The 21,112-nt window shown below is 40.3% G+C and overlaps 1 protein-coding gene across 5 annotated transcripts in view; it reads right to left on the bottom strand.

The window, feature by feature from the left end:
• Positions 1-21,112, bottom strand: part of FREM2 (FRAS1 related extracellular matrix 2) — a 165,040-nt gene that overhangs the window by 37,929 nt on the left and 105,999 nt on the right. For 4 of the 5 annotated variants that reach the window (XM_003980340.6, XM_023250973.2, XM_045052301.1 and 1 more), the window contains exon 7: positions 149-298. The exons of the other annotated variant lie outside the window; for it this stretch is intronic. In XM_003980340.6, coding sequence (XP_003980389.2) covers positions 149-298 — 150 coding nt within the window. The remainder of the gene's footprint in view (positions 1-148; positions 299-21,112) is intronic. 5 annotated transcript variants of the gene reach the window in all.

The raw sequence follows: 21,112 nt of genomic DNA, 5'->3' as shown, positions 1-21,112 counted from the left end.
TCTCTTATATAAAAATAATTTCAGAAAAAGTTCCATTCATCCAGACTGCTTTAGGAGGAATGCAGTATTTTAGCTTTAAAGTATTTTGCTTCATGGTGAGTTGAATACTGTAGAGCAATCGAAAGAGCTGCCATAGGAAACTGCTCACCATCAGCAGAGGGGGGATCTGTTTTCCGAGACCTCACGGTGACACTGGAAGGCTTGGACAGGTCTGTGCCCGTCCTCCACACCCGCACTTCTACATAGCCGGCGCTCTCGTCCACGGAGTACTCGACATCACCGAAGTAGAAGACGGGTTCTGTTAAGAATGAGGCAGTGCCCTTTGGATTATTTGTATTTTTTCCATATCAATCCTTACCGACAGAATTCCAGAGAAGAGAGAGCTTTATTGAACTGACTCCCTTAGATCAGATTTTGTCCTTTCGGTAAGAGAACATCTCTTTAATCTGTTGATTTATACAGTTTTCAGGGCGAAAAGCCTTTGTTGAAAAAGAAAAAAAAATTTATGGTTAAGTGCCTAATGGAACGTTCTCATTTTGAGGCTCAAGTTACTTTGTCCCCCATATGTGGGATTATAAGTGGCTTCTAAATGTATTTCCTGGAAGGTCAGCTAGTAAAATAACCCCCAATGAAACAAAACACATGGGCTGAATTGTTGTAAGTTTGGTTAGACGGCTCAGTGTATCATCTTTTCCCAAGCCTTCAGCCCGGAGACTAGTTGCATTATGACATTTTCTGGTCCATTACATTTGGTCATAATCTGGTGTAACTGGGTCTATCATGACTACTGCAGAGTTAGCACGTATTGGCATAATTGGACTAAATATATATGATTACCCATCCTGAAGACTTTAGGAAGACCACTATAGGTTACCTATAACTCTGTAGGTAGAGTGGGGTGCCCTAAGCCAACTGAAGTTCCACTAGAAAAATAATCTCATACCAAGGTATTAGTCTTTTTTTTTTTTTTTTAATTTTTTTTTTCAACGTTTATTTATTTTTGGGACAGAGAGAGACAGAGCACGAACAGGGGAGGGGCAGAGAGAGAGGGAGACACAGAATCGGAAACAGGCTCCAGGCTCTGAGCCATCAGCCCAGAGCCCGACGCGGGGCTTGAACTCACGGACTGCGAGATCGTGACCTGGCTGAAGTCGGACGCTTAACCGACTGCGCCACCCAGGCGCCCCCCAAGGTATTAGTCTTAAATATGTATGAAAATGATGTGACTTAGGTCATTAAGGTAAGACGCATGCTCTGAAAACTGTATTTTTCTCTGGTTTTGGTGATGAATTGATCTAATCATCATTCTCTGTGTGATTCTGCTTGTGACCAACAGTTTACCTTGTGAGACAGCTGACACAAGTCTGAGGAACAGCGAGAGATAGCTGAATAATGAAGAACACTGAGAGGTTATTTGTGTTCTGACTTGTAACAAAACTTACTTTGAAATATTTATAGGTCACAGGAAGGTAAAGAAATTATAGGGTATATACTTACTCACTGTCAGCTTATTTTAGAATCAAACTTTGACAAAGATAAATGAATTGAGTGTAGACACAGAATAGTAAGATTTGAGACATTTTAGTCATTTGTGTCTGGTTTTATAAGACTCAAAAGGACTGAGTCTAGAAGGTCATAGGGCTCATCAGTGTTCCTTAAAACACAAGACCATTAAAGAGCTGACCGCCATGTTTCTGAGCATCTAACTGAATTACTAAACACCCAATAATCAAGCAAAACCCTACAATCATGGCTTACAGTCAAAGGAAATCCATTTTGTGCCCTGTTTAACTTGAGCATAAATTCTTTATTTCTCTGACCCAAATAAATTACCTTTGTTAAAACCAGAAAATAATGTTTTTCTTTGTTTCTTCATGTGGGGGGAGGGGCATACTTATCCAAGTTCCCCTGAACTTTTGGATAATACAAAACCAGCCTTAGATATTTTGTTTGCATATTTTGGTTCAGGGGGTGATACATCTGCCCAGGGCATACTTTACCTCCTTCTCATCCTTCTACAACTTGGATGGTGTTAGGACAAGTGAGTGTGTGTGTACATGCAGGTGTTATCTTATTAACCTCAGTCAAGGCAGACCTCAAATACAAGCCAATAAATTCCTTACATTTCTCACACCTAAGTAGGGGCCAAAGGTGAAGACAGTCTGAAAATGCTTTTTCTGACCGAATGGCCAAACCAGGCACATCTGTGTTTGTATGTATGTTTTATGGAGGTCTGATCATCCGTATCCAATGTGATCTCTCTGTCTCACATGGCTGGCAAACCATATCACCATACAAACTAGGTTTCCAAGTTAAGGGAGAGAGTTGTGAAATGCAGTGGGGGGGGGGGTGTTCCTATTAAATAACAGCATCTCTCATCTTCCATCCCCCTCTTCCTCATGGATATTGACTAGAAGTGGAACAGATTAAATCATGTGAGGGAGTCTGACTGTTAAACACAAAATGGGCTACATATCAGAGACAAACTGGTGTTCTGCATGTGTGTGTTCAGACTCATTTCGTCTACAATATGTTGTTATATGATGGTTTAATGCAGAGTTCATATAAGGAAAAACTGAATGAGTCCTATGTAGCACTCTGAAAATTATCCAACTTGTTGATCAGAGTGAAGATTAATGATAACAGTTACCCTATTAGAAAATGAATCACATGTCTGACACATATGCTTTATAGGCATGTGTGTGTGGTGTGTGTGGCAGAGAGGCAGAGAAGAGCGAGGGATGGGAGGTCCTGGTCCATGCAATAAGCAATAAATAATATGATTTATGTGAACGGTACAAACCATATTATCACAATTGCTTATCGTACAGTACGGTGTTCCTTCCAGCAGGAAGAAATTGGCCAAATGGAAAAAGGTTTTAACCTTGAATCTCACAATTTTACTACAGTAGCCAACAGAAGGCATTAGAAAAGGTATTTATTTCCTTAAAATTAGTTTTGTGAAAATCAGTAGATTTACTTATGTGATTTCTTTCCCTCTCTGTGCTTCACTGATGATAATTGGAAAACGGATCTATTAATCAATTGTAATCATTGCAGTTAAAGTATAAAGTGATTAATACAATAAGCTTACAACACATTCAATAGTTTTTATAAGAAAAAATTCTTGTGAACTGCTTAGTTTCTTAGGATATGAATAAAAATGAGTGGCTAGACATTACTACCTCTCTACCTTTTCACTGTAGTTGGATGAGAACTGAAAAGAATAATTGTTATTGCTATTTCAAGTTCTCAATACCTTGTAAAAAACTTCTACAATTTAAATATTGTTTATAACTGTTACCATTTGGACCGAATCTCATATACTAATAAAGGAGTTAAAAAATCCTTCAAGCAGTGAGTTGAGTTAAAATGGCAAGATGTTCCTGGAACATTTTAATGCATAGATAATAAGCAAGAAAAAGGATGCAAAGAATCAACAAATGAAGATTGTCAACAGCTGAAGGATACCTAAGCAAAATCCAGAAGAAGTGCTTGTCCTGGAAAATTACTATCATTTATAAGTAAGATTTTAACTCCCCTATCTTTGGCATGTTTTGTTTGCATGTTTTATTTCTAGGAGCTTGGTTTCCCTTAAAAGTTAACTGCAAGGGGGCACTTGGGTGGCTCAGTTGATTAAGCATCCAACTCTTGGTTTCGGCTCAGGTCATGATCTCATGGTTTCATGAGTTCAAACCCCACATCGGGCTCAGTGCTGACAGTGCGGAGCCTGCTTGAGATTCTCTCTCTCTCTCTCTCTCTCTGCCCCTCCCCTGTTCACACTGTCTCTGTTTCTCTTAAAAATAAATAAACTTAAAAAAAAAGGTTAACTGCAGATCTTTGTCTATTAGTTTAGTAAAGGCCCACATTATGTCTTCACGTACTGTAGAAAAGCCTATTTATTCTGTAATCAGATCTTAAATAGACACTGTGCTGAGTAAGGTCATAGTCTTAATGGAAAAAACAGTGAGTGGCTGATATTATTACCTGGAATGAGAGAATAATCAAATAAAGCCACATATCCCACAGCCCAGACCCCAAAATATAAAACAATTACTCCCCATCAGTCCAGCACCCACAGGTGACCCTCCAGAATACATATTTATTCCCTCTCCAGTGAAAGGTAAGTTATTATCCAAATAGTGTGTGAGCAGTGCAAGGGAGGTTTTAAATTGGTCTAGTGAAATAGTGTGAAATTTATAAAGGAAGTCAAACCATTCTCCGTATCCTTTGTGGTGTTATGTTTTTAAATAAAAGAGCACAGATGCAGGTATTGAAGATCACAGAAGAGTCTATTTTAGCTCACCGAGCAATAACATGCTCGTAAAAAATTTATCTTAAAAGAAATTAACACGCTTTTCAGGGTTGGGGATACTTTTGTCACGAACAGCACAGACAGGATCACGTCTGTTTCTTACAAAAGAAGAGGAGGAGGCCTGGCAAGCCAGCCGACAGAGACAAAGGGAAAATAACTCAAGTTCTTCCCCACAGGGAAAAAGTAAACTTTTTTTTTTTTTTTTGCTAAGTCTGTGGTATCTAGATTGATGTTTACAATTACATTGTGTCTCACGAGATGAAAGAAATAGGTGCCAGTAGTAATCGCTATCTGGGGCCAAACCTTATTTACTCACGTGTACATGGACCCATGTCAAGTGAGCTTTGTAGTTCTAACCAACATGTTTGCTCAGAACTGAACAAAACAAATGCTTTCATGCTGTCGTTTGGTTGAGTGCTGAAAACCATACAAAGAAACCTCCCCAAATTGTTTCCAACTCGGGTCTCTCTCTTCTGCGTTCTGGACCCTGACAACTGGCTGCCTCAACCTGCACTCAACCCCGTGCACCTCAAGGCAAACTTCTCAGCAGTCCGCAGAGTCACCTCCACCGCCTGCTCGTGGCTTCTCTTGGTCTCAGGTGCCACTTCCCCAGATTCCGCCAGCCCAGCTGCCATTTTAATTTCCCCAACAGCCACTTAACCAGGCTCTTGACCAAAAAGGTCATCCCTCAGAGCAGATTTCACCATGGTAAGCCAGCTACAGAAAATCTGTCACTAGTCACTACTCTTTGCTACACTACCCTCATAGTTTTGCACGTTCTTTTCTCCCTCCTCATGGGGATGACCTCTGCTCCTTTCAGGCTTCTGCTTGGAAGTTACTTGTGCTGGGAAGCATCCTGTCTTCGCCATCAAATCCCCCACTCTCTCCACAGTTGACGTCTGTCTCTGAGTTCTCCAAGGGGAAGAATTAAGCCTCCTTTATTCACTGGCATTTCTCCAACACTTAATGTTATCAATGCTTGGCAGTAGGTGCTCAACCAACATTTGTATAGAGTGAATGAACATCAGTAAAATTGGATTATTGGTTTTTAGACCAAATGAATCAATACATCTTTGTGGTGGGTCAGTGAGAAGACAACATTTCTAGCACCAGGTGAGTGGGAGGTTTAAAAGGCCTCTGAAGAAGGAGCAAGTGGTGGTCTTTGCAGTAAAATGACTTGGTTAGGGCCACCTTTTAGATCTGGAGGAAGTCCAAGGGGAAAGGAAACTGAGTCACAATGAACACACAGAGAAGGTAAAGAGAATTCCCGTTTACTCCCTGACTGACCCCTTCCCATATTGCACCAGTGTTTTTAAAAACCCTTACAGTTGCCAGCCATCTGCATCTTGTTTTAGCTCTTTTCAGTGTCTTTAACAAATAATGACTATTTGTTGAATATCCCACTAATTGGTTTGAATTCAATATCTTCATCCTCACAATCACCCTATGTGGTATGTGCCGTACTTGTCTTGTTTTCACAGGTAAGGAAACTAAGCATTAAGGAGATTAAGAGACTTGTCCAAAGTCCCACAAGAAGGAAATGATGGATGCCTAGACAAAGCCTAAGCTCTGAACTAACTTAACTAAGGAAGACAGGAGTCATAATACAAAAGGTTTTCAAGCACCGAATGATGTATGGAAGTGTTGGATCACTATATTGTACCCCTGAAACTAATATAATACCCTATAGTAAGTATACTGGAATAAAAAAAAAAGGTTTTCATAAGATTTTGAGGGATAAGATTTTTACCAAGCAATTCACTATATGGAGTTTATCATATAGAAATACTAATGTAAGTGTGTAGAGATTCCTATGCAAGAATGTTTATTGTACTCCATTTGTATCAGGGTGCAATTGGAAACAATTCTCAAATCTATCAGAAGTGGACTGATTAAATAAATGATAGTTCATTTGTAAAATGAAATACCAGGCTACGAAGGTGATTTTATGTTCTTTCTTAAAAAGTTTTTCTTGTAGGTAAAAAAGCTAGTGGAGACATTTACATCTGCTTAAAGGCAGCTTTGTGATTTTATATCTTATATTCTCTAATCTAGCAGTAATGATAGATTAAAAATGAAAGGTAATATGCCATTTCTTTTTGGTGGCTTTGAAGATTTTCCCCTTTATTGTTAGCATACTTGATAAGGAAAAGGAGAGCTGTGCTCAAACAAGATATACATCTCTGTGGACTAAAAAGGTAACAGAACATCACAGTGGTGAGTGGGGCCAAAGTGAACGGTTCTGCTCGTCTCTGAAGTCTGGAGACAGGCCGTAAATCAACATTTGAGTCATAGAAACCGAGCGAAAACATAATTCAAAAGTGAGGGCAAAATATAGGTATTTCTTAGGCAACCAAGATGAAGAGGTTTTACTCCTTTATAGATGCATGCTGAGACATTGCTAAAAGCACACAAGAAAATAAATAAATTCAAAGGGAAGAACCTTACAAGCAAGAACCAACAAAATATGTCGGTAAATCCTATTAATTACAGGCATGAATAATAATCATACCTTACATTCTTCTATAGCAATATTAACTAAAGTCCAAATATGATTTAAAGCAAAACCATTAATAAAAGAGGAACTCTGTATGCGAAAAGACAGTTCACCAAGATTATATAATAATTTCAAATTTGTATTGAAATACATAAAGCAAAAATTGACAGGATTACAGGAAAACATTGACTAATCTACAATTATAGAGGGTTCTTTAATTGCACAACTCAGAAAATGATAGATGAGTCAGAAAAATTTGTAGAAATATCGAAAAAAAATCACAACGTAATCTTTGCCTAATGTACGTATGTGTCCCTGCTCCCCAAAACAAAAGATCGGTATCCAAAATAAATTAAAACTCCCATAAATCTATAACAAAAATTCTAATAGCAAATGGAAATACTGGATTATATATAAACATATATACATATATGTGTGTGTGTATTAGACTTTATATATATATACACACACATATATAATATAAAGTTATATAAACATTTAAGTCTCAGAAGAGGAAACTTCCGTTGTCATAATGCAAGTAACCTTAAAATGGGACATTATTTAATACTTGTAAGGTTAGCAAAACCTAAACAGTTCAACAGGATGAGAAAACAGGCATTGTCAGATACTGCTGGTGGGAGTACAAATAGATTCAATCACTTTAGAGAGATTTTGCAACATCTCATAAAATGGAAATTGTACATCCAGCCTGAGCCATCAATTCTACCGTTTGGTAAATATCCTACAAAAATTCTGCACATGGATACATAGAAACATTTGCAAGTATGTTTAATGCAACATTATTCATACTTAAAAAACAAGGGGAAAACCCAAATGTCCCTGAGTAAAGGAGTGGATAATTAAAACTCATGTAAATGGAATGACTAAGTTGTATACCTGAAACTAAGGTAACATTGTATATCAACCATACTAAAACAAAACAAAACAAAACAAAACAAAAACCAAGAAGCCCAAACCTCATCTAAATGCATCAAAATAGCAGATCTTGAAAAGACTGTGCGAATTAAAACAACAACAACAAAAACAACAACAACAAAGTTGTAAGATATGCAAACCCAATTCATGATCGTTGCTGCTTTGGGAGGCAATGGTAGTTGAAGACCAGAGGGGTCTTCCATTTTATGAAAAGTGTTTGATTCCTTTAAAACATCTGAAGCAACTATGAAAAAACGGTAGCCATTAGTTTTAGACAGAGTGCATGTTATGCTGTATTATTTTTTACATTTCTGTAATAAAAAGTCTTACACGGTAGATATAGAATGGTACGCGTAACACGATTCATCTTATTAAAATGTATGTGTGTATTGTTAATGCACAGAAAAACAAGAAAGAATATACGTCAAGCTGCTAACTGGTTATTTCCTAAGGATGGGATTATGAGGAAATCTGACGTCCTTTGCTATACATTTCTTTGTTCTTTTTTTTAACGTTTATTTATTTTTGAGAGACAGAGAGAGATAGAGTGTGAATGGATGAGGAGCAGAGAAAGACGGAGACACAGAATCCGAAGCAGGCTCCAGCCTCTGAGCTGTCAGCATAGAGCCCGACGTGGGGCTCAAATCCATGGATCACGAGATCATGACCTGAGCAGAAGTCAGATGCTTAACGGATTGAGCCACCCAGGCGCCCCTGCTATACATTTCTTACATACATTAATTTATAGTACACCTTTTATTTTTTTCAAGTTGCATCCATTATTTTGTAGATAAGAAAAACAAGGAGGAGAAAAAACCTGATGAACTTTCTCCTATAAATAACATTTTCAAAAAATTAGTTTTAAATAATTTTGACTGGGCCTTTCTGTACTTTTCTTTCAAGAAATACTTTCAATATATAAACATAAATTCTTAAGAATGACCTCATATCTAGTCTTTAAAAAGCATTTTCAAAATTCTTGTTGAAAAATAAAGTTCAAATGTGTATTTAAGGGGAAAGCTTAGGAGTATGTATCAGTTTAAAGGCATGTTTTGACATTTCTTTTTCTTGCCAACTATAATTTTCTCAGAGAGAATAAAGAAAAGTCAGTACATGTCTAGAATGTTGATAATTTAAGGACTGAATCTTCCCAAGATTTCAGCTGAGAATACATGGTGAGCCTTTTTCTAAAATGATAATGTTATCAGAGATTTTACTGACAATCTAGTTTCACTCCAAAACTCTGATTTTGTCTTTTCCAGGGTCTATATAAGTTTAAAATAAAATTTAAGTGTTATGGTCATCTGAGTTTTCCACCATCTAGTAGCATTTTAAAAAGTCTTCCTGAATGTCCTTTACTTAACAAATATTGTTGAGCATCCTGCCTTCTAGGAGAGTGGTTTTTTTGGGTAACTTTTTATTTTTGTTTCTATTCTAAATGATATATTGCATAAACAGAAAGGGGAAGGAAAACTGGTCATGACCCACTAATTGATTTCTCAACTCAAGGGGTTACAATTTACAATGTCCTAAACACTCCTCTTTATGAGTGGCAATGTTTCCTAAAGGTGGTCACAAATCTGTATTGCAAGGCCCTAGGTGGAGGCGGGGGGGGGTGCGGTTTAAATGTAAATTCTGGGGGTCTCACCTTAAATTGACAAAATCAAAATCTCAAGAAGTTTAAACTGTCCTAGGTGAACTGCATGCATATTGCAGTCTGAGAAACTCAGTCAGGAGGATGGTGGATGGCATTGCGGGGGTGGTGAGGGGTGCAGCAACTGTACCAGGAGACAGCAGCTGTGGTTCAGAGGTTCTCGAAGGTGTGTTGGAGGCAGCAGGACAGCACCCCCGAGAAGACAAAGGTGAGCGTGCGGGCTGAGCAGGTGTTGACAGCAGCGAAAAGGAAGGACGTCTCAGAAGGATGAGGAGGAGGAAAGACCTGAGCATGCGTGGTGGGTTAAACAGAGGTGTGGCTCAAGTATATGGAGTTCCCGAGAGGGCAAATGATGAGGGCCAAGGCTGAGGTCAGAGCCAGTGGTGGCTGTGCCGCATTCTTGCATAACAGGCCAAGAACTATGGAAAACGGGCAGCCCCTGATCATTTGCAAGCAGAAGCAACACAGAACATGATTTGCAAAAGGGACCCCAGTGGATTGAGGGCAGCAGGGAGATGGTAGAGGCTGGAGAACAGTTAGGAAACTACAATGGAGGGAAGAGTTAGTGAGGTCTGAAAGTGGGGAAATGGAGAATTCAGATTCAAGAAGGGCTTCAAAAATAGAGTGGCCATGCTCTGTGATCAGTCAAACGTGGCAGGCAGTAGGAAGTGGATGAGTAGGGCTATCTGGCTTGGTCAACAGGCCAGCTTTTAATTGTGAAGGGTATTCACGTCATTCACAATGCCTTTGCCAACCGATTGTTCTGTTATTCTCCCTACTTTCATTCGCTATCCTTCGCGACACTCTTGGATGCTACATTTCTTCAAAAACTATATATCAGCGTGCTCCTATTCACATCTGATCCTTCCTTTAGGGCAGATGAAAATTCCCGGTTATTTGTGGTGAAGAAGCCAGATGAGAGCATCCTCTAGATTTTCACAGAGATAATATATTTAATTAAACCTCAAGTTATGAGTACTAGGTTTGTCAGAGGCTCTTGACAAACACTAATCATTATTTCCATTACATAATACAGATACTTTCTACTCATATGTATATTGTGACATCTAAAACCGATGTAATCGTAAATATTAGACAACGAAATGATAGATTACGTATGTGAAAAAGGATATTTAATTACAGCATATGTGTGATAGAAAAAGATCTGCCAACGACCTACATGTTCATCAATCAGGGGTTGTTAAGTATGTTATAGCCACACTGTGGAATACTACGTAGCCGCTAAAAAGAATGAGCAGGTGTATATGGGCTGGCAGAAAAAGGTTTTTGTGATATACTGCTAGGTAAAATAAGTATATCATGAGATAATATGTATAATATTATCATGTAGTATTAACAAATATATATTATTTTCAATGTGTCTGAACTATTCTAAGTGCATATATATATATATATGCATATACATATTTCATTTAATCCTCTTAACTACCCCTCTGAGGTAAGTACTATTATCATCTCCACTGAGGAAGCTGAAATCCAGACTTTTAAGATCAGCAGTCAATAAGTGGAAAGGAAATCACACCATCTGCCTCTAGAATCTGTGCTACCTGCCACTCGGTATAGCAATAATTACTTCTAATCAAAGTGAAGATAAAATGCGTGCATGTAAGTGTGCATATAAAAAATCCACACATCACACTTAAGTGACCTCAAGAAAGAGGTGTGGGTTTGGTGAGGGAGATGACCAGACTCTCACCATTTAGTTGATGTCCTTCTTTTTAGTACTCATGTAATAATTTTCTAATAAAAATACGAATACTGAACAAGGATTAATCTGCATAATGTACCTCCTTTAAACACAACCGCACAATATTATTAAAGAAAAAATATTGATCAGAGAACAAAAAGTCTGTCCTCTCCTTGTTAAAATCCTTAAAACATTTTTTACTCTTAAGCGGTGCTGGCCTCTTCACCAACTTGCTGTGGTATTTCAGTGTTGTGGATGAGTACACTCTCTAGGGAACTGGTCAGTTATTTCACCTTCAAAGAAACCATTATCTAGGAGTCCCAAGGCCCTGCAAAGTTATCTTTCCTTTCTTCTGTGTAACCTATGTCCGGTTGACAGCTGTCAAACTGCCTCTGACTTTTCTCATACTGCACTATTCATGTTATGTTCAAATGACTCATCCAGTCAATTCATCTCCCCCATTGGATCTTTCCAAAGGCAGAAGTCATGTGTTGTTCATCTGTAAACTCCAACGGGAAGCATGGAGCCTGGCATATGAGGGGCCATCGAAAAATGTGTGGAGACCTAAGCTAAGACTGATCACTGCTTCTAGGGCTCCTAATCAAAAGTAATCATTTTGGCTCCAAAGCTCATCTTGTAAGTAAGGATACACCAATTAATATTATAGTTAATGTCACAGTAATATTATAATTGCCATATCTATTGAGTGTCTGCCCCTGCAAGTCACATTAGAATGTCTGGAATCATTTTTCTTCTTTCTCTGAAAATAGTTAAGAAAGGTGAACATCGTTAGAATATTTTCTTTAAAGGCGTGTAATGAGAATCTTCTTGAGTGACAAGAAAGGAACACAATATTCCATGTAAGAGAAAGCTAGGCTATTATAGATCAGTATTCCTTAGTTGTAAAGATAACTTTCTTCATAAAAAAATCATCATAGGAAGAGGGAAACAAAATGAAATACCATTTTATGCTTAAACTGTCCACAACTTAAAAATTGTTACTGCTCCAAAAACCACCGATAGGCCTCCATGTACATTTTCGTTCCTACTGACTGACGTGAACTTTATAAGTGAGATTTCAGAATCGGTGGAGACTCTGACATGCAGGGTGATTTATGTGGGAATCCCAACAGCTGAAGGAAGAAAGATTATGACCAACAGAGTGTCGAACACAGTCTGTGTGAGGTCTCAGGAATAAAAGCATGTGGTTGACACTTGAGAAATAAATAATCTTGACCACAGACAGGCTCCACAATGGACGCTTGGAACGTGCCTGCAGGCGGCAAAGGAAGGGCCTCCAGAATAAATAGCTACAACTGCTCCATTTGAAGCCGAGGGGAATGTGCTCCTTTATTCTAAGAAGCCTTCTTCCTTGTCTCTCCTTGTGAGTGTTACCCACAAGCAACTCTGCCTTTGCCCCATTGTTCCTAGTGTACTGCAGGAAAAGACGTCCTAAGAGTTTTCCATCCCTCTGTATCTTGGTGAGGAAGACACACACCGACCCCTTCCACAAGCCATGGTGCTGGTCTCCGTTTAGGCACTTCCAAAGGCCAGACACCGGGGAAGTCAGCCTCGCTGGTGCCTGGATTTCTGGTCTGCAGCCCAATTGGGCCTGTGAGCAGTCACATCACTGAGCTCGCGGGCCTATGCACATTGTCTTGGTCCCTCTTGGGGACTGCTGTGTTTCTTGTCAATATGACGCTAGCTGGTGGCTATTCTTCTCATTTAGCGTTCACACAACCTGTTCAGGCTTACTTCCCGAATTCTCTTTTGAGAAGAAAATAGTTGCTCCCTCTCAAGGAAAAGTAGTTAGATCATTTTTGTCTTGCAAGTCGTCTGCAAACTAAGGACAAACCATAAACCAAGATGATAAAAATGTAGACATGATGATTTTTCATGTGACTTCTTATATTCAGATAAAACGTCTTCAGTAACATACATGACTCCTAAGGTAGCACCGTGTTTAAACCTTCAAACTTGTGTTTTGTTTTAATTTATAGAGAAGGAAGAACTATACTTCTTTTTTTTTAAGTATAGTTAAAAAATAAAGCCACCTCACATCCTAGGCTGTCTCTCCATATATCCTGAGTTAGGACTGAGGAACAGTCATGGCCGAAAGGTGTGGTTTACGTGCTTAAAGGGTTGCTGAGGGATGGGGTCGGTAATGGAACTGGGCAGCTAAGTAAATGGCTTATATGGGGAAACTTAAAAGCCAATTCAAGGCTATTAGTGTTCAGATAAATACAGTGTCACTAAGAAGCTGTCGAACGTCTATACTCTAACAGCTGACTATAAACTGGAGCAGACAGTTGTCCAGAGCAATGGCTATGCCTCCTTGTGACCTTTAGGTGGGAGACTAACTTTGGTTATCAGAGAAGGACCTCAGAAAATTCAAGTGAACTACAAGGTTCATATTTTGTCCTTAAAATGTACAGATTTTGTTCTTGCTGTAGCATTTTATAAACACACGAAATGTATTCTTTTTAAATAAATAGAGCTCTGTTCTTTTTTTGTCTTTTTTCCACCTTATAAAAAATAGTAAGTGATGGTAAGACTATTAAGAAAGGTAGCCCTGGTCAGCCTGCTGTCTCTAGGCATTTATCCTTTCATTTATTACATATTTATTGAACACCTCTTATGGCTGAGCACTTTGCTCCATGCTGGACATACTGATGGAGACACAGCCCTTGTCTTCAAGCAGTTTCTGGTCCAGTAGTTGAAACAGACAGTAAAAGTTGTCATGACAGTAACAATAATGGCAGCTGAACACACTGGTGTTCTAAGTACTTTACATATACTAACTTATTTATTCTTCATAACAGGCCTAGAAAATAGGTGTTAATATGAAGAAATTGGTACCGAAAGGTGATATATCTTATAAGATATAAGAGCCAGGATTAGACACCAGGCAGTATGGCTTCCAAGCATATCCTGCCTCCATGAATAAAGCAGTGCTAATTGCTTGAACTGTGCTACCAGATTTTGCTAATGATTTATGGTACAGATGATATCTATCTCCTCGCTCTTTCTTCCCAACTCAAATGATCATAAATAATCTTTCCCTCAATGCTATCACACCTTAGTTCACAGCCACAAGCACCACTATTTGACCTGCAAGTTTTTCCTTTCTTCCCTTCCCTTGAAGAGTAACTTGAAAGACTATCCGTTATCTTTAACCTTTTCAGCTCCCATTCACATTGAAACTTATTGGTGCATGGTTTAATCCTCCAAAGCATCCAGAAATCCTCTCTCCAAGTTGACTGGTGCCCTTCTCTTTGCTAAATTCAACTGCATATGGCCAATCTGTGTTCTTTTTTTTTTTTTTTTTTTTTTTTTAATCTCTGCAAACTTTAATGCTGGGGGATCATACTTGTCTTCCTGAATCTCTTTATCCTTTTTCTTCTGTAATACCACTCTCCTCTGGCTATTCTCCCATCTTTCCCCTGGTCCTTAATTGTGGGTGTTTCCTTTTCAAGGACAAAAATAAGAAAATGGCCATTAAGCACTCAGCAAATTACCCTCACACAGTTAAGTGCCAGCCGTGCTACTAAGTCATTATTCTTATTAGCAGTTGGATTTTGAGGCATCGTTGTGAGTTAGCCAGGTAATGTGTGAGCAGGTAGAGTGGGAGAGCATTCCGAGCGGAGGAAGCAGCACAGAGCTTCACACATTTAGGGACTGCAGACAAGTGGGCACGTATGGTACATCGCACAGGGCGAGGTGGCGGGGGAAGGAGAAAAACAGAAAGCAACGGCCAGGCCACACAGGACCTTGCGTGCCAAGCTGAGGGGTTGGAACCTTATTCCAGAAGCTGCCACTTGACAGGCGCTCAGTTTCAAGAAGGGGAAGGCAGCGATAAAATGCACGGTCAGGGGGTCTGGAGGATGGATAGGTTGGGGGTGGGCAAACCGGAAGCAGAGAGACTGGTTGACAGCCACTGGAAGAATCTGGGCAAAGTACGAAGCTGGCTGCACAGCTGGTGGCGGTTCTCATGGAAAAGAGAGTAAAGGTACAGTATTCAAGGATATCAAGGAGGCAGATCAGGAACGTGGGGTGGGGAGTGAGAGAAAGGAGTCTAGCGCTGATCAAATTGCTTACCATGATTAGAAATACAGGAGAAAAGCCAGGTTAGAGCAAGAACTACCTGCCCTGCTCTATTTCATTTGTGTTTTCTTGATTTGCTTTCTTTCAGGAGCGAAGGCACTAGACCTATGGTAACTTGTGTGCCTCTAATACTTCCCCTTTACTGTCTAAAAAGAAAAAGGAGAAGATCCCAAGCATAAGTGAATTACTGAGTTTTCTGTAATTGTGACACAAGGGCTTGATGGAGTTTCCCTCTTCACAGGAGTGTCAAGGGATGCGATGTTTTGAACAAGGTAATGAAGCTTTCCTCAGAGAATTAATCAAACATCTTCTCCTGCTCATAGTTTATTTTTCCCCTCAGTGCACTGAGCTAGATCCAGTCACACTGGTATTTACATGCACCGACATTTTAAAGAACTTCAGAATATGTCTTCTGGACAAACATCAGTTAAAGCGTGCTAGTTAGATTTGTGAGGCAGATTGTGATCCTCCGGAAAGTGGGCATAAAATTCGGTGTCTCTTTCCACCCTGACGCATTGTGTGGGGAGTACTCCCTCAGTTCACTGAGCTGTGGACCATGCGTCCTAGACCAACACCTACACTGTTTACAATCGGATCTTGTATTTATAAGGTCCCCTTGCGGCAGTGAGAATGCGAAGTGTCCTATGCCTTTGGCTTTTTCAAGCTGTCCCTGGCAATAAGTATGGTCTTGAAAATTATCCCTCTGAGTAAGTATGATTTTTGAAAGAAAAAGAAAAAGAAAGGAAGAAAGGAAGGAAGGGAGGAAGGATGAAAGGAAGAAAAGAAAGAAAGAAAGAAAGAAAGAAAGAAAGAAAGAAAGGGAAAAAGAAAGAGGGAAAGAATGAGCTTCTTGTTGGCATTTTGACCACAGTGGCATACTTCCTAGGACCATGAAACAGACTGTTTGTGAAACACCCTCAGGGAAACTGAAGCTGAGATATATTTCAGCCCTAGGAGGTGTAAAGAGAGCCCTCTTTCTCTCTCACAATGCCTATATTCTGACTGTTCAGACTTTTTAAAAAAAAGTGCTAGCTAATAGAGCTCTACCAACCATTTAATTTTTTTTTTTCCTGGGACTGTGTTTAAATTCAGAGGCTGCTGATCTGTACAGTGACTTGGCTCATTCCAGACAGCGCGGTTGTCTCCACAACTGAGACTGTCACAGCCTGAGGGGACATGTGACAACGCACATCAGTTTGTGAGCTGCCAACTCGCATGACTCAGTCTTCCCAGTTCTCTGTGTGGAGGAGACCTGGCCTTTCCCGACCGAGGCCACACTGGATGCTCCTTTGAAAACTCCCGTTACACGTGGACCTGGTCTCATCATTTGCCATGTTGTATCTGTTGGCCTCTACAGACTGGGCCCACCTTGTTCACCACCGTGTCCTCAGAGCTTTGGACAGTGGCCAGCACTTAGTAGGGTGCAATAAATATGTGAGGTGAGGGCAGGACAAATCTCGCGTTGCTTTTACCCTATCACAGCATCTGGCACCTTGGAGATGCTCAGCAAATATTTCAAATAAATAAACGTATGAACGTATATGATTCAAATGTTTGTTCTAGTATGACAGAACGAGGACCTGTTTATTAGAAAAAGGATGAAGAAGGTGTTGATTTCTCTAGAAGTGTGAAGGAAATTTTTCAGCCGTAATCTTAAGTGCTTAAAGTGGCCTAAAGAGGAATTTTTAGTTTTACTATATTTTATATTCCCAACGTAGATTATTATCGCAATTATTTGGTATAAAAATGATACAGTTCACTGGTTTTAGCCAATGATATTACCCATATTCTTTACTGGGCAAAATTGTATCTCTCTAGGGACAGTAAAAAGGTTCTCTACCTCATTTAAAGGAAGATTTAAGGTTACAAGAAAGGGAGGTGTAAGATTTATAAACTAGGAATAAAGGGAGAAAAAAAGATCCAGAAGTCTGCTTCAGCAAGACAGAATGAAGACCTGCTTCTTAGGGAATTCATAAAACCTGTCTGCATCCTGTGAAAGGTAACGTCTCTCTGTAAAGGGAAAGGAAGGTACACGGAGAACCTGGTGACCCTGTAAAGAGTCCTCATTCCCAAGAGAACTGCTTTTGGTTGGTGGCAGGTTTTATAAGGAGGCAAACTCTCTAAGAAGTTTCACATCTGTACAGTGACCAATGAACTGGCAGATCAACAGTGTCAGAAAATAGTACATTATGTCCCAATTTTTTCCTGAATCTTTCATTCCAATACCGTAAAAGGAGACGCTGCTGTCTTTTAATAATGGAATTTATGGGGCGCCTGGGTGGCTCAGTCGGTTGAGCGTCCGACTTCGGCTCAGGTCATGATCTCACAGTGTGTGGGTTCAAGCCTCACACTGAGCTCTGTGCCTGGAGCTTGCTTCGGATTCTGTGTCTCCCTTTCCCTCTGCCCCTCCCCTGCCCGCATTCTGTCTCTCTCTCTTTCTCAAAAATAAATAAACATTAAAAACAAATTAACAAAAATGGAATTTATGAAGTACACGGTTTCCACAATAGACCACAGGTACACAGAGCCTTGTCTGGACTCAGTAAATAAATGATCACACGTCTGTAAGTTCATTGTAGGATTTCACAGACTCTGGCTTCTCCCTCCATCATGGGACATGCAGGTCAAGGCTCTGAAGCCCTGCCTTCAGCCAAGTTGCAGCTGTTGGTGTATCGGCATTTTCTTTGTGATTTATGATTTCAACAAGAGGATACACTAGACCTCTGCTGCTGGCGAATAATTAGCAATTTCTTATGCTAACTTAACATTTATTAAGAGATCTCTTCTATTTTCTTTTGCTGCCTTATTGCAATACCTCTCTTAATAATTTTAACCGTAAAAAAATCTGAAGTCTAGTATCTGAGAAGTCATTTCTCAGATGTATGTGATTTTTAGCACTAAAATGGAATTTGTCTGTGACTGAGATCTTGAGGTTCCTACAGATGTTTATAGAGATCTGCTTCCAGGGTTTCGGTGATCATAAATCAGCAATATTTACCCTCTGATGTCTACAAGACGGTATTCCACAGCCAGCATCCACTTTCCCGGGTGGAAGAGATGGGAGTCAGGCATTCAGTGTTAACCAGGAAAAAGACCAAACAAACACAAGACGGCATTTGTCCATAAGGACTTGACAAGAGAGCCGGGCGCCGATCCTTCCAAGTGCAACCCCTTCCCCTGGGCCGGTTGCTAAATGATGTGGAAAAAGCAATGCTGTTCCTTGTCCTGCTGAAGTACCGGAATGCACTACTATGCTTTCCTAACGATCCTTGAGGAATTAAAATTGGTAAAGGGGGCACCAAGATAGCTTATGTACATAGCTTATGCCTAATGTCTGGAACTGTCAACATTTTAATTATTCCAGGATTCCCAGGATGCTGTTTGTGTATAAAAGCATCTGGTTTGCTTTACCTTGTTGGGTTCTCTATTAGGATACCTCACACTCTCTTCGAGCAGTCCAGTGTAGAATCAGAAGGCAGCGGTGTATATTCCATGAGTTGGGAAGCCTAATGGTTAGTGCCACGGACCCTGCAGTCAGCCTAGCTGAGTCTTTACCAGCCACTTGAGCACCTAGTCACTCACAGATGATGACACTGAGGCACAATTAAACCTTGCTCCTAGTTTGTGTGTCTGTGTGTGAAACAAAATAATTCAAACAAAAGCCTCAGCACACCTAACAAGGGGCTCATGTTAGTTATTATTATTTTATGACGTATATGATATCTATGAGGCCCTAAGAAAAAAAGACAGGGGTTAGTTGAATATTGTGTGGCCAGCGTGGTCCTATTCGGTACCACAGCCTTACCCTCTGAGAGCCACCCCGGCCAAATGCATGCCTGCAAATTTACACTCCATGAACTCGAGAGCTTATTTCTGGGCGGACTGGCTCTGTGCCCCGGCCCCGCTCCCTGTGCTCACTCTCTTGCGGCCATAAGGTCATTCTTCAGTGTAAATTATACAAAATGGTTAGCTGTTCTCGTAGAGAGCTCTGGAGCCTCTGTCTTTTCTGGTAATGGGGGGTGAATGCTTTCATGTGCCTCGCGGGAGAGATGCAAGTGGCTGCTTGCCAAGTGTGCGTGTGTGTGGTGGACGGAAGCCCTTCATGCCTTCCCTGCTGCGAGCAGTGCATTGTATCAACAGTTCAGGAAAGACCAGGGGAGTTGGCAACAGTACACTACCCAAGTCCTTCAGAGCCGCTGACCATAACAGGGTGAGTCAAATGTACTTCGGTTGCTAATGAAGTCCCTTGGGACCCTGGTTCATTTGCCATATTTTAATACATGCCCCTGAGCCTCAGCCCGCTGTGGGGCTGTTCCCTGTCTACGGCTGGCCTGCTGGGCTCTGGGGCCTGCTGGGCTCTGGGGCCAGCCAGGTTCAGAATCAGGTCGACGGGACCGCAAACAGGGACGCTGAGGGTCCAACCAAAGACCAAGCCTCACTTCTCTGGACCCTCCTACTCAGATTTAGTGAATGACCCACGCATTCACATCCACAAAAGCTCTTTTCCTTACCCTCTCCCACTCTGGAGTTTGCTAGAAATGAATGAAGCCTATAATTTTTGCAACACCCTCCAGAAACCATTATAATTAAAAAAAAAATGATATGAAGTAAACTTTTTATCATAGATGGCTTCAATTTAACTGAAAAGTATAAAATGAGGGAACTAAACCACACTACTTTAATGTTAGTTATTTTAAAAAGGGGCAACATTTAAAACCAGTTTAAAGGGCCTAAAAGTGTACTTATTGTTTGGTAATTCCAATAACGTGCGTCATTTTGCACATTCCTGCAATTTTCTTGTTATATAACAAGGGATACTTAATTATTTATTTGCATGTAACAGCTCCCCCCCCAAATCTGTATATTATTTAATAGACATACATTCTAATAACCTTTCATTATTCTACTTTACACACTTGACTTATTGGAAATACATGTGAAATTGTACTACATGGTCATCTATCCTTTCACCCTCCCCTCTCTTTCTCGTGGACCTCCTGCATCCTTCTGACTTCAGTTATGACCATCTGGTGCACGACACCGCATGCAACCCAAATCCTTAATTCCGGCTTAGTCAGTTCCATATTTATGGAGGTCTATTGCCCAGTTTCAATGGCGTCGCATAGCTAACCTGAACTTGGTGTGTTGAAACAGAATTTCTCACCTTCTTCCAACCTCCTTTCTTCCAGCTGGTTCCCTCATCTAACCTCCTATAATGAATGGTACACCTCCCTACTTTGAGCCTGTCAAGCACAAAGTTTTTTAAAAATTCCCCTCCTCCCTCCGACATGCATGAGGTCCAAGTCATAGCAGGCATCTATAACAGTAGGTTGTTTCCTTTGTAGCCTCACCATCTCACTCTACACTTCAGGTTCCAATTCTGTTCACATACATTGCTTTCTAGTTAATAACCTCCCAATACAGCTCTGATTACTGCACGCTCTTGTTCAAACACTTCCGGTGCTCCCTACCCAATAAATTCAGAACTCCTTATCTCATTCAATGTCACCCCCGGTATGTTCAAACCTCTTTTTCAGACTCATGATGCCCACCTTTCTTTTCTTTAGCTACGTTTTAAAGTGATATCATACAGATCATGTTCGGTCTTCACAACAATTCTGCAAGGTAAGAAATCCAGGTGACAACACGCTCATGTTTCAAATGAGGAAAACAGACCCAAGAAGAAAAATGGAGTGTTCAGGATTCCTTGACTGGACAACAGTAAAGTGTATCCACAGCCCTGGTCTAAGGGTCAATCAAAGGAGATGGGCACTCAACCTTTCTCGGAAAAGGCCAAACCTGGCCAAAATGGATTGTCCCCTGCTCTCAAAGCCTTTCCCTCCCTCAAGCTTTCACTCGTGTAATCTTGGAATACTTGGCTCTGTTTTCCATTCACCT

This window comes from Felis catus, chromosome A1 (assembly GCF_018350175.1).
Source record: "Felis catus isolate Fca126 chromosome A1, F.catus_Fca126_mat1.0, whole genome shotgun sequence".
In the NCBI taxonomy this organism is placed as follows: domain Eukaryota; kingdom Metazoa; phylum Chordata; class Mammalia; order Carnivora; family Felidae; genus Felis; species Felis catus.
Note: the sequence above shows the minus strand (reverse complement) of the source record. Positions and strands in the feature narration are given on the sequence as shown.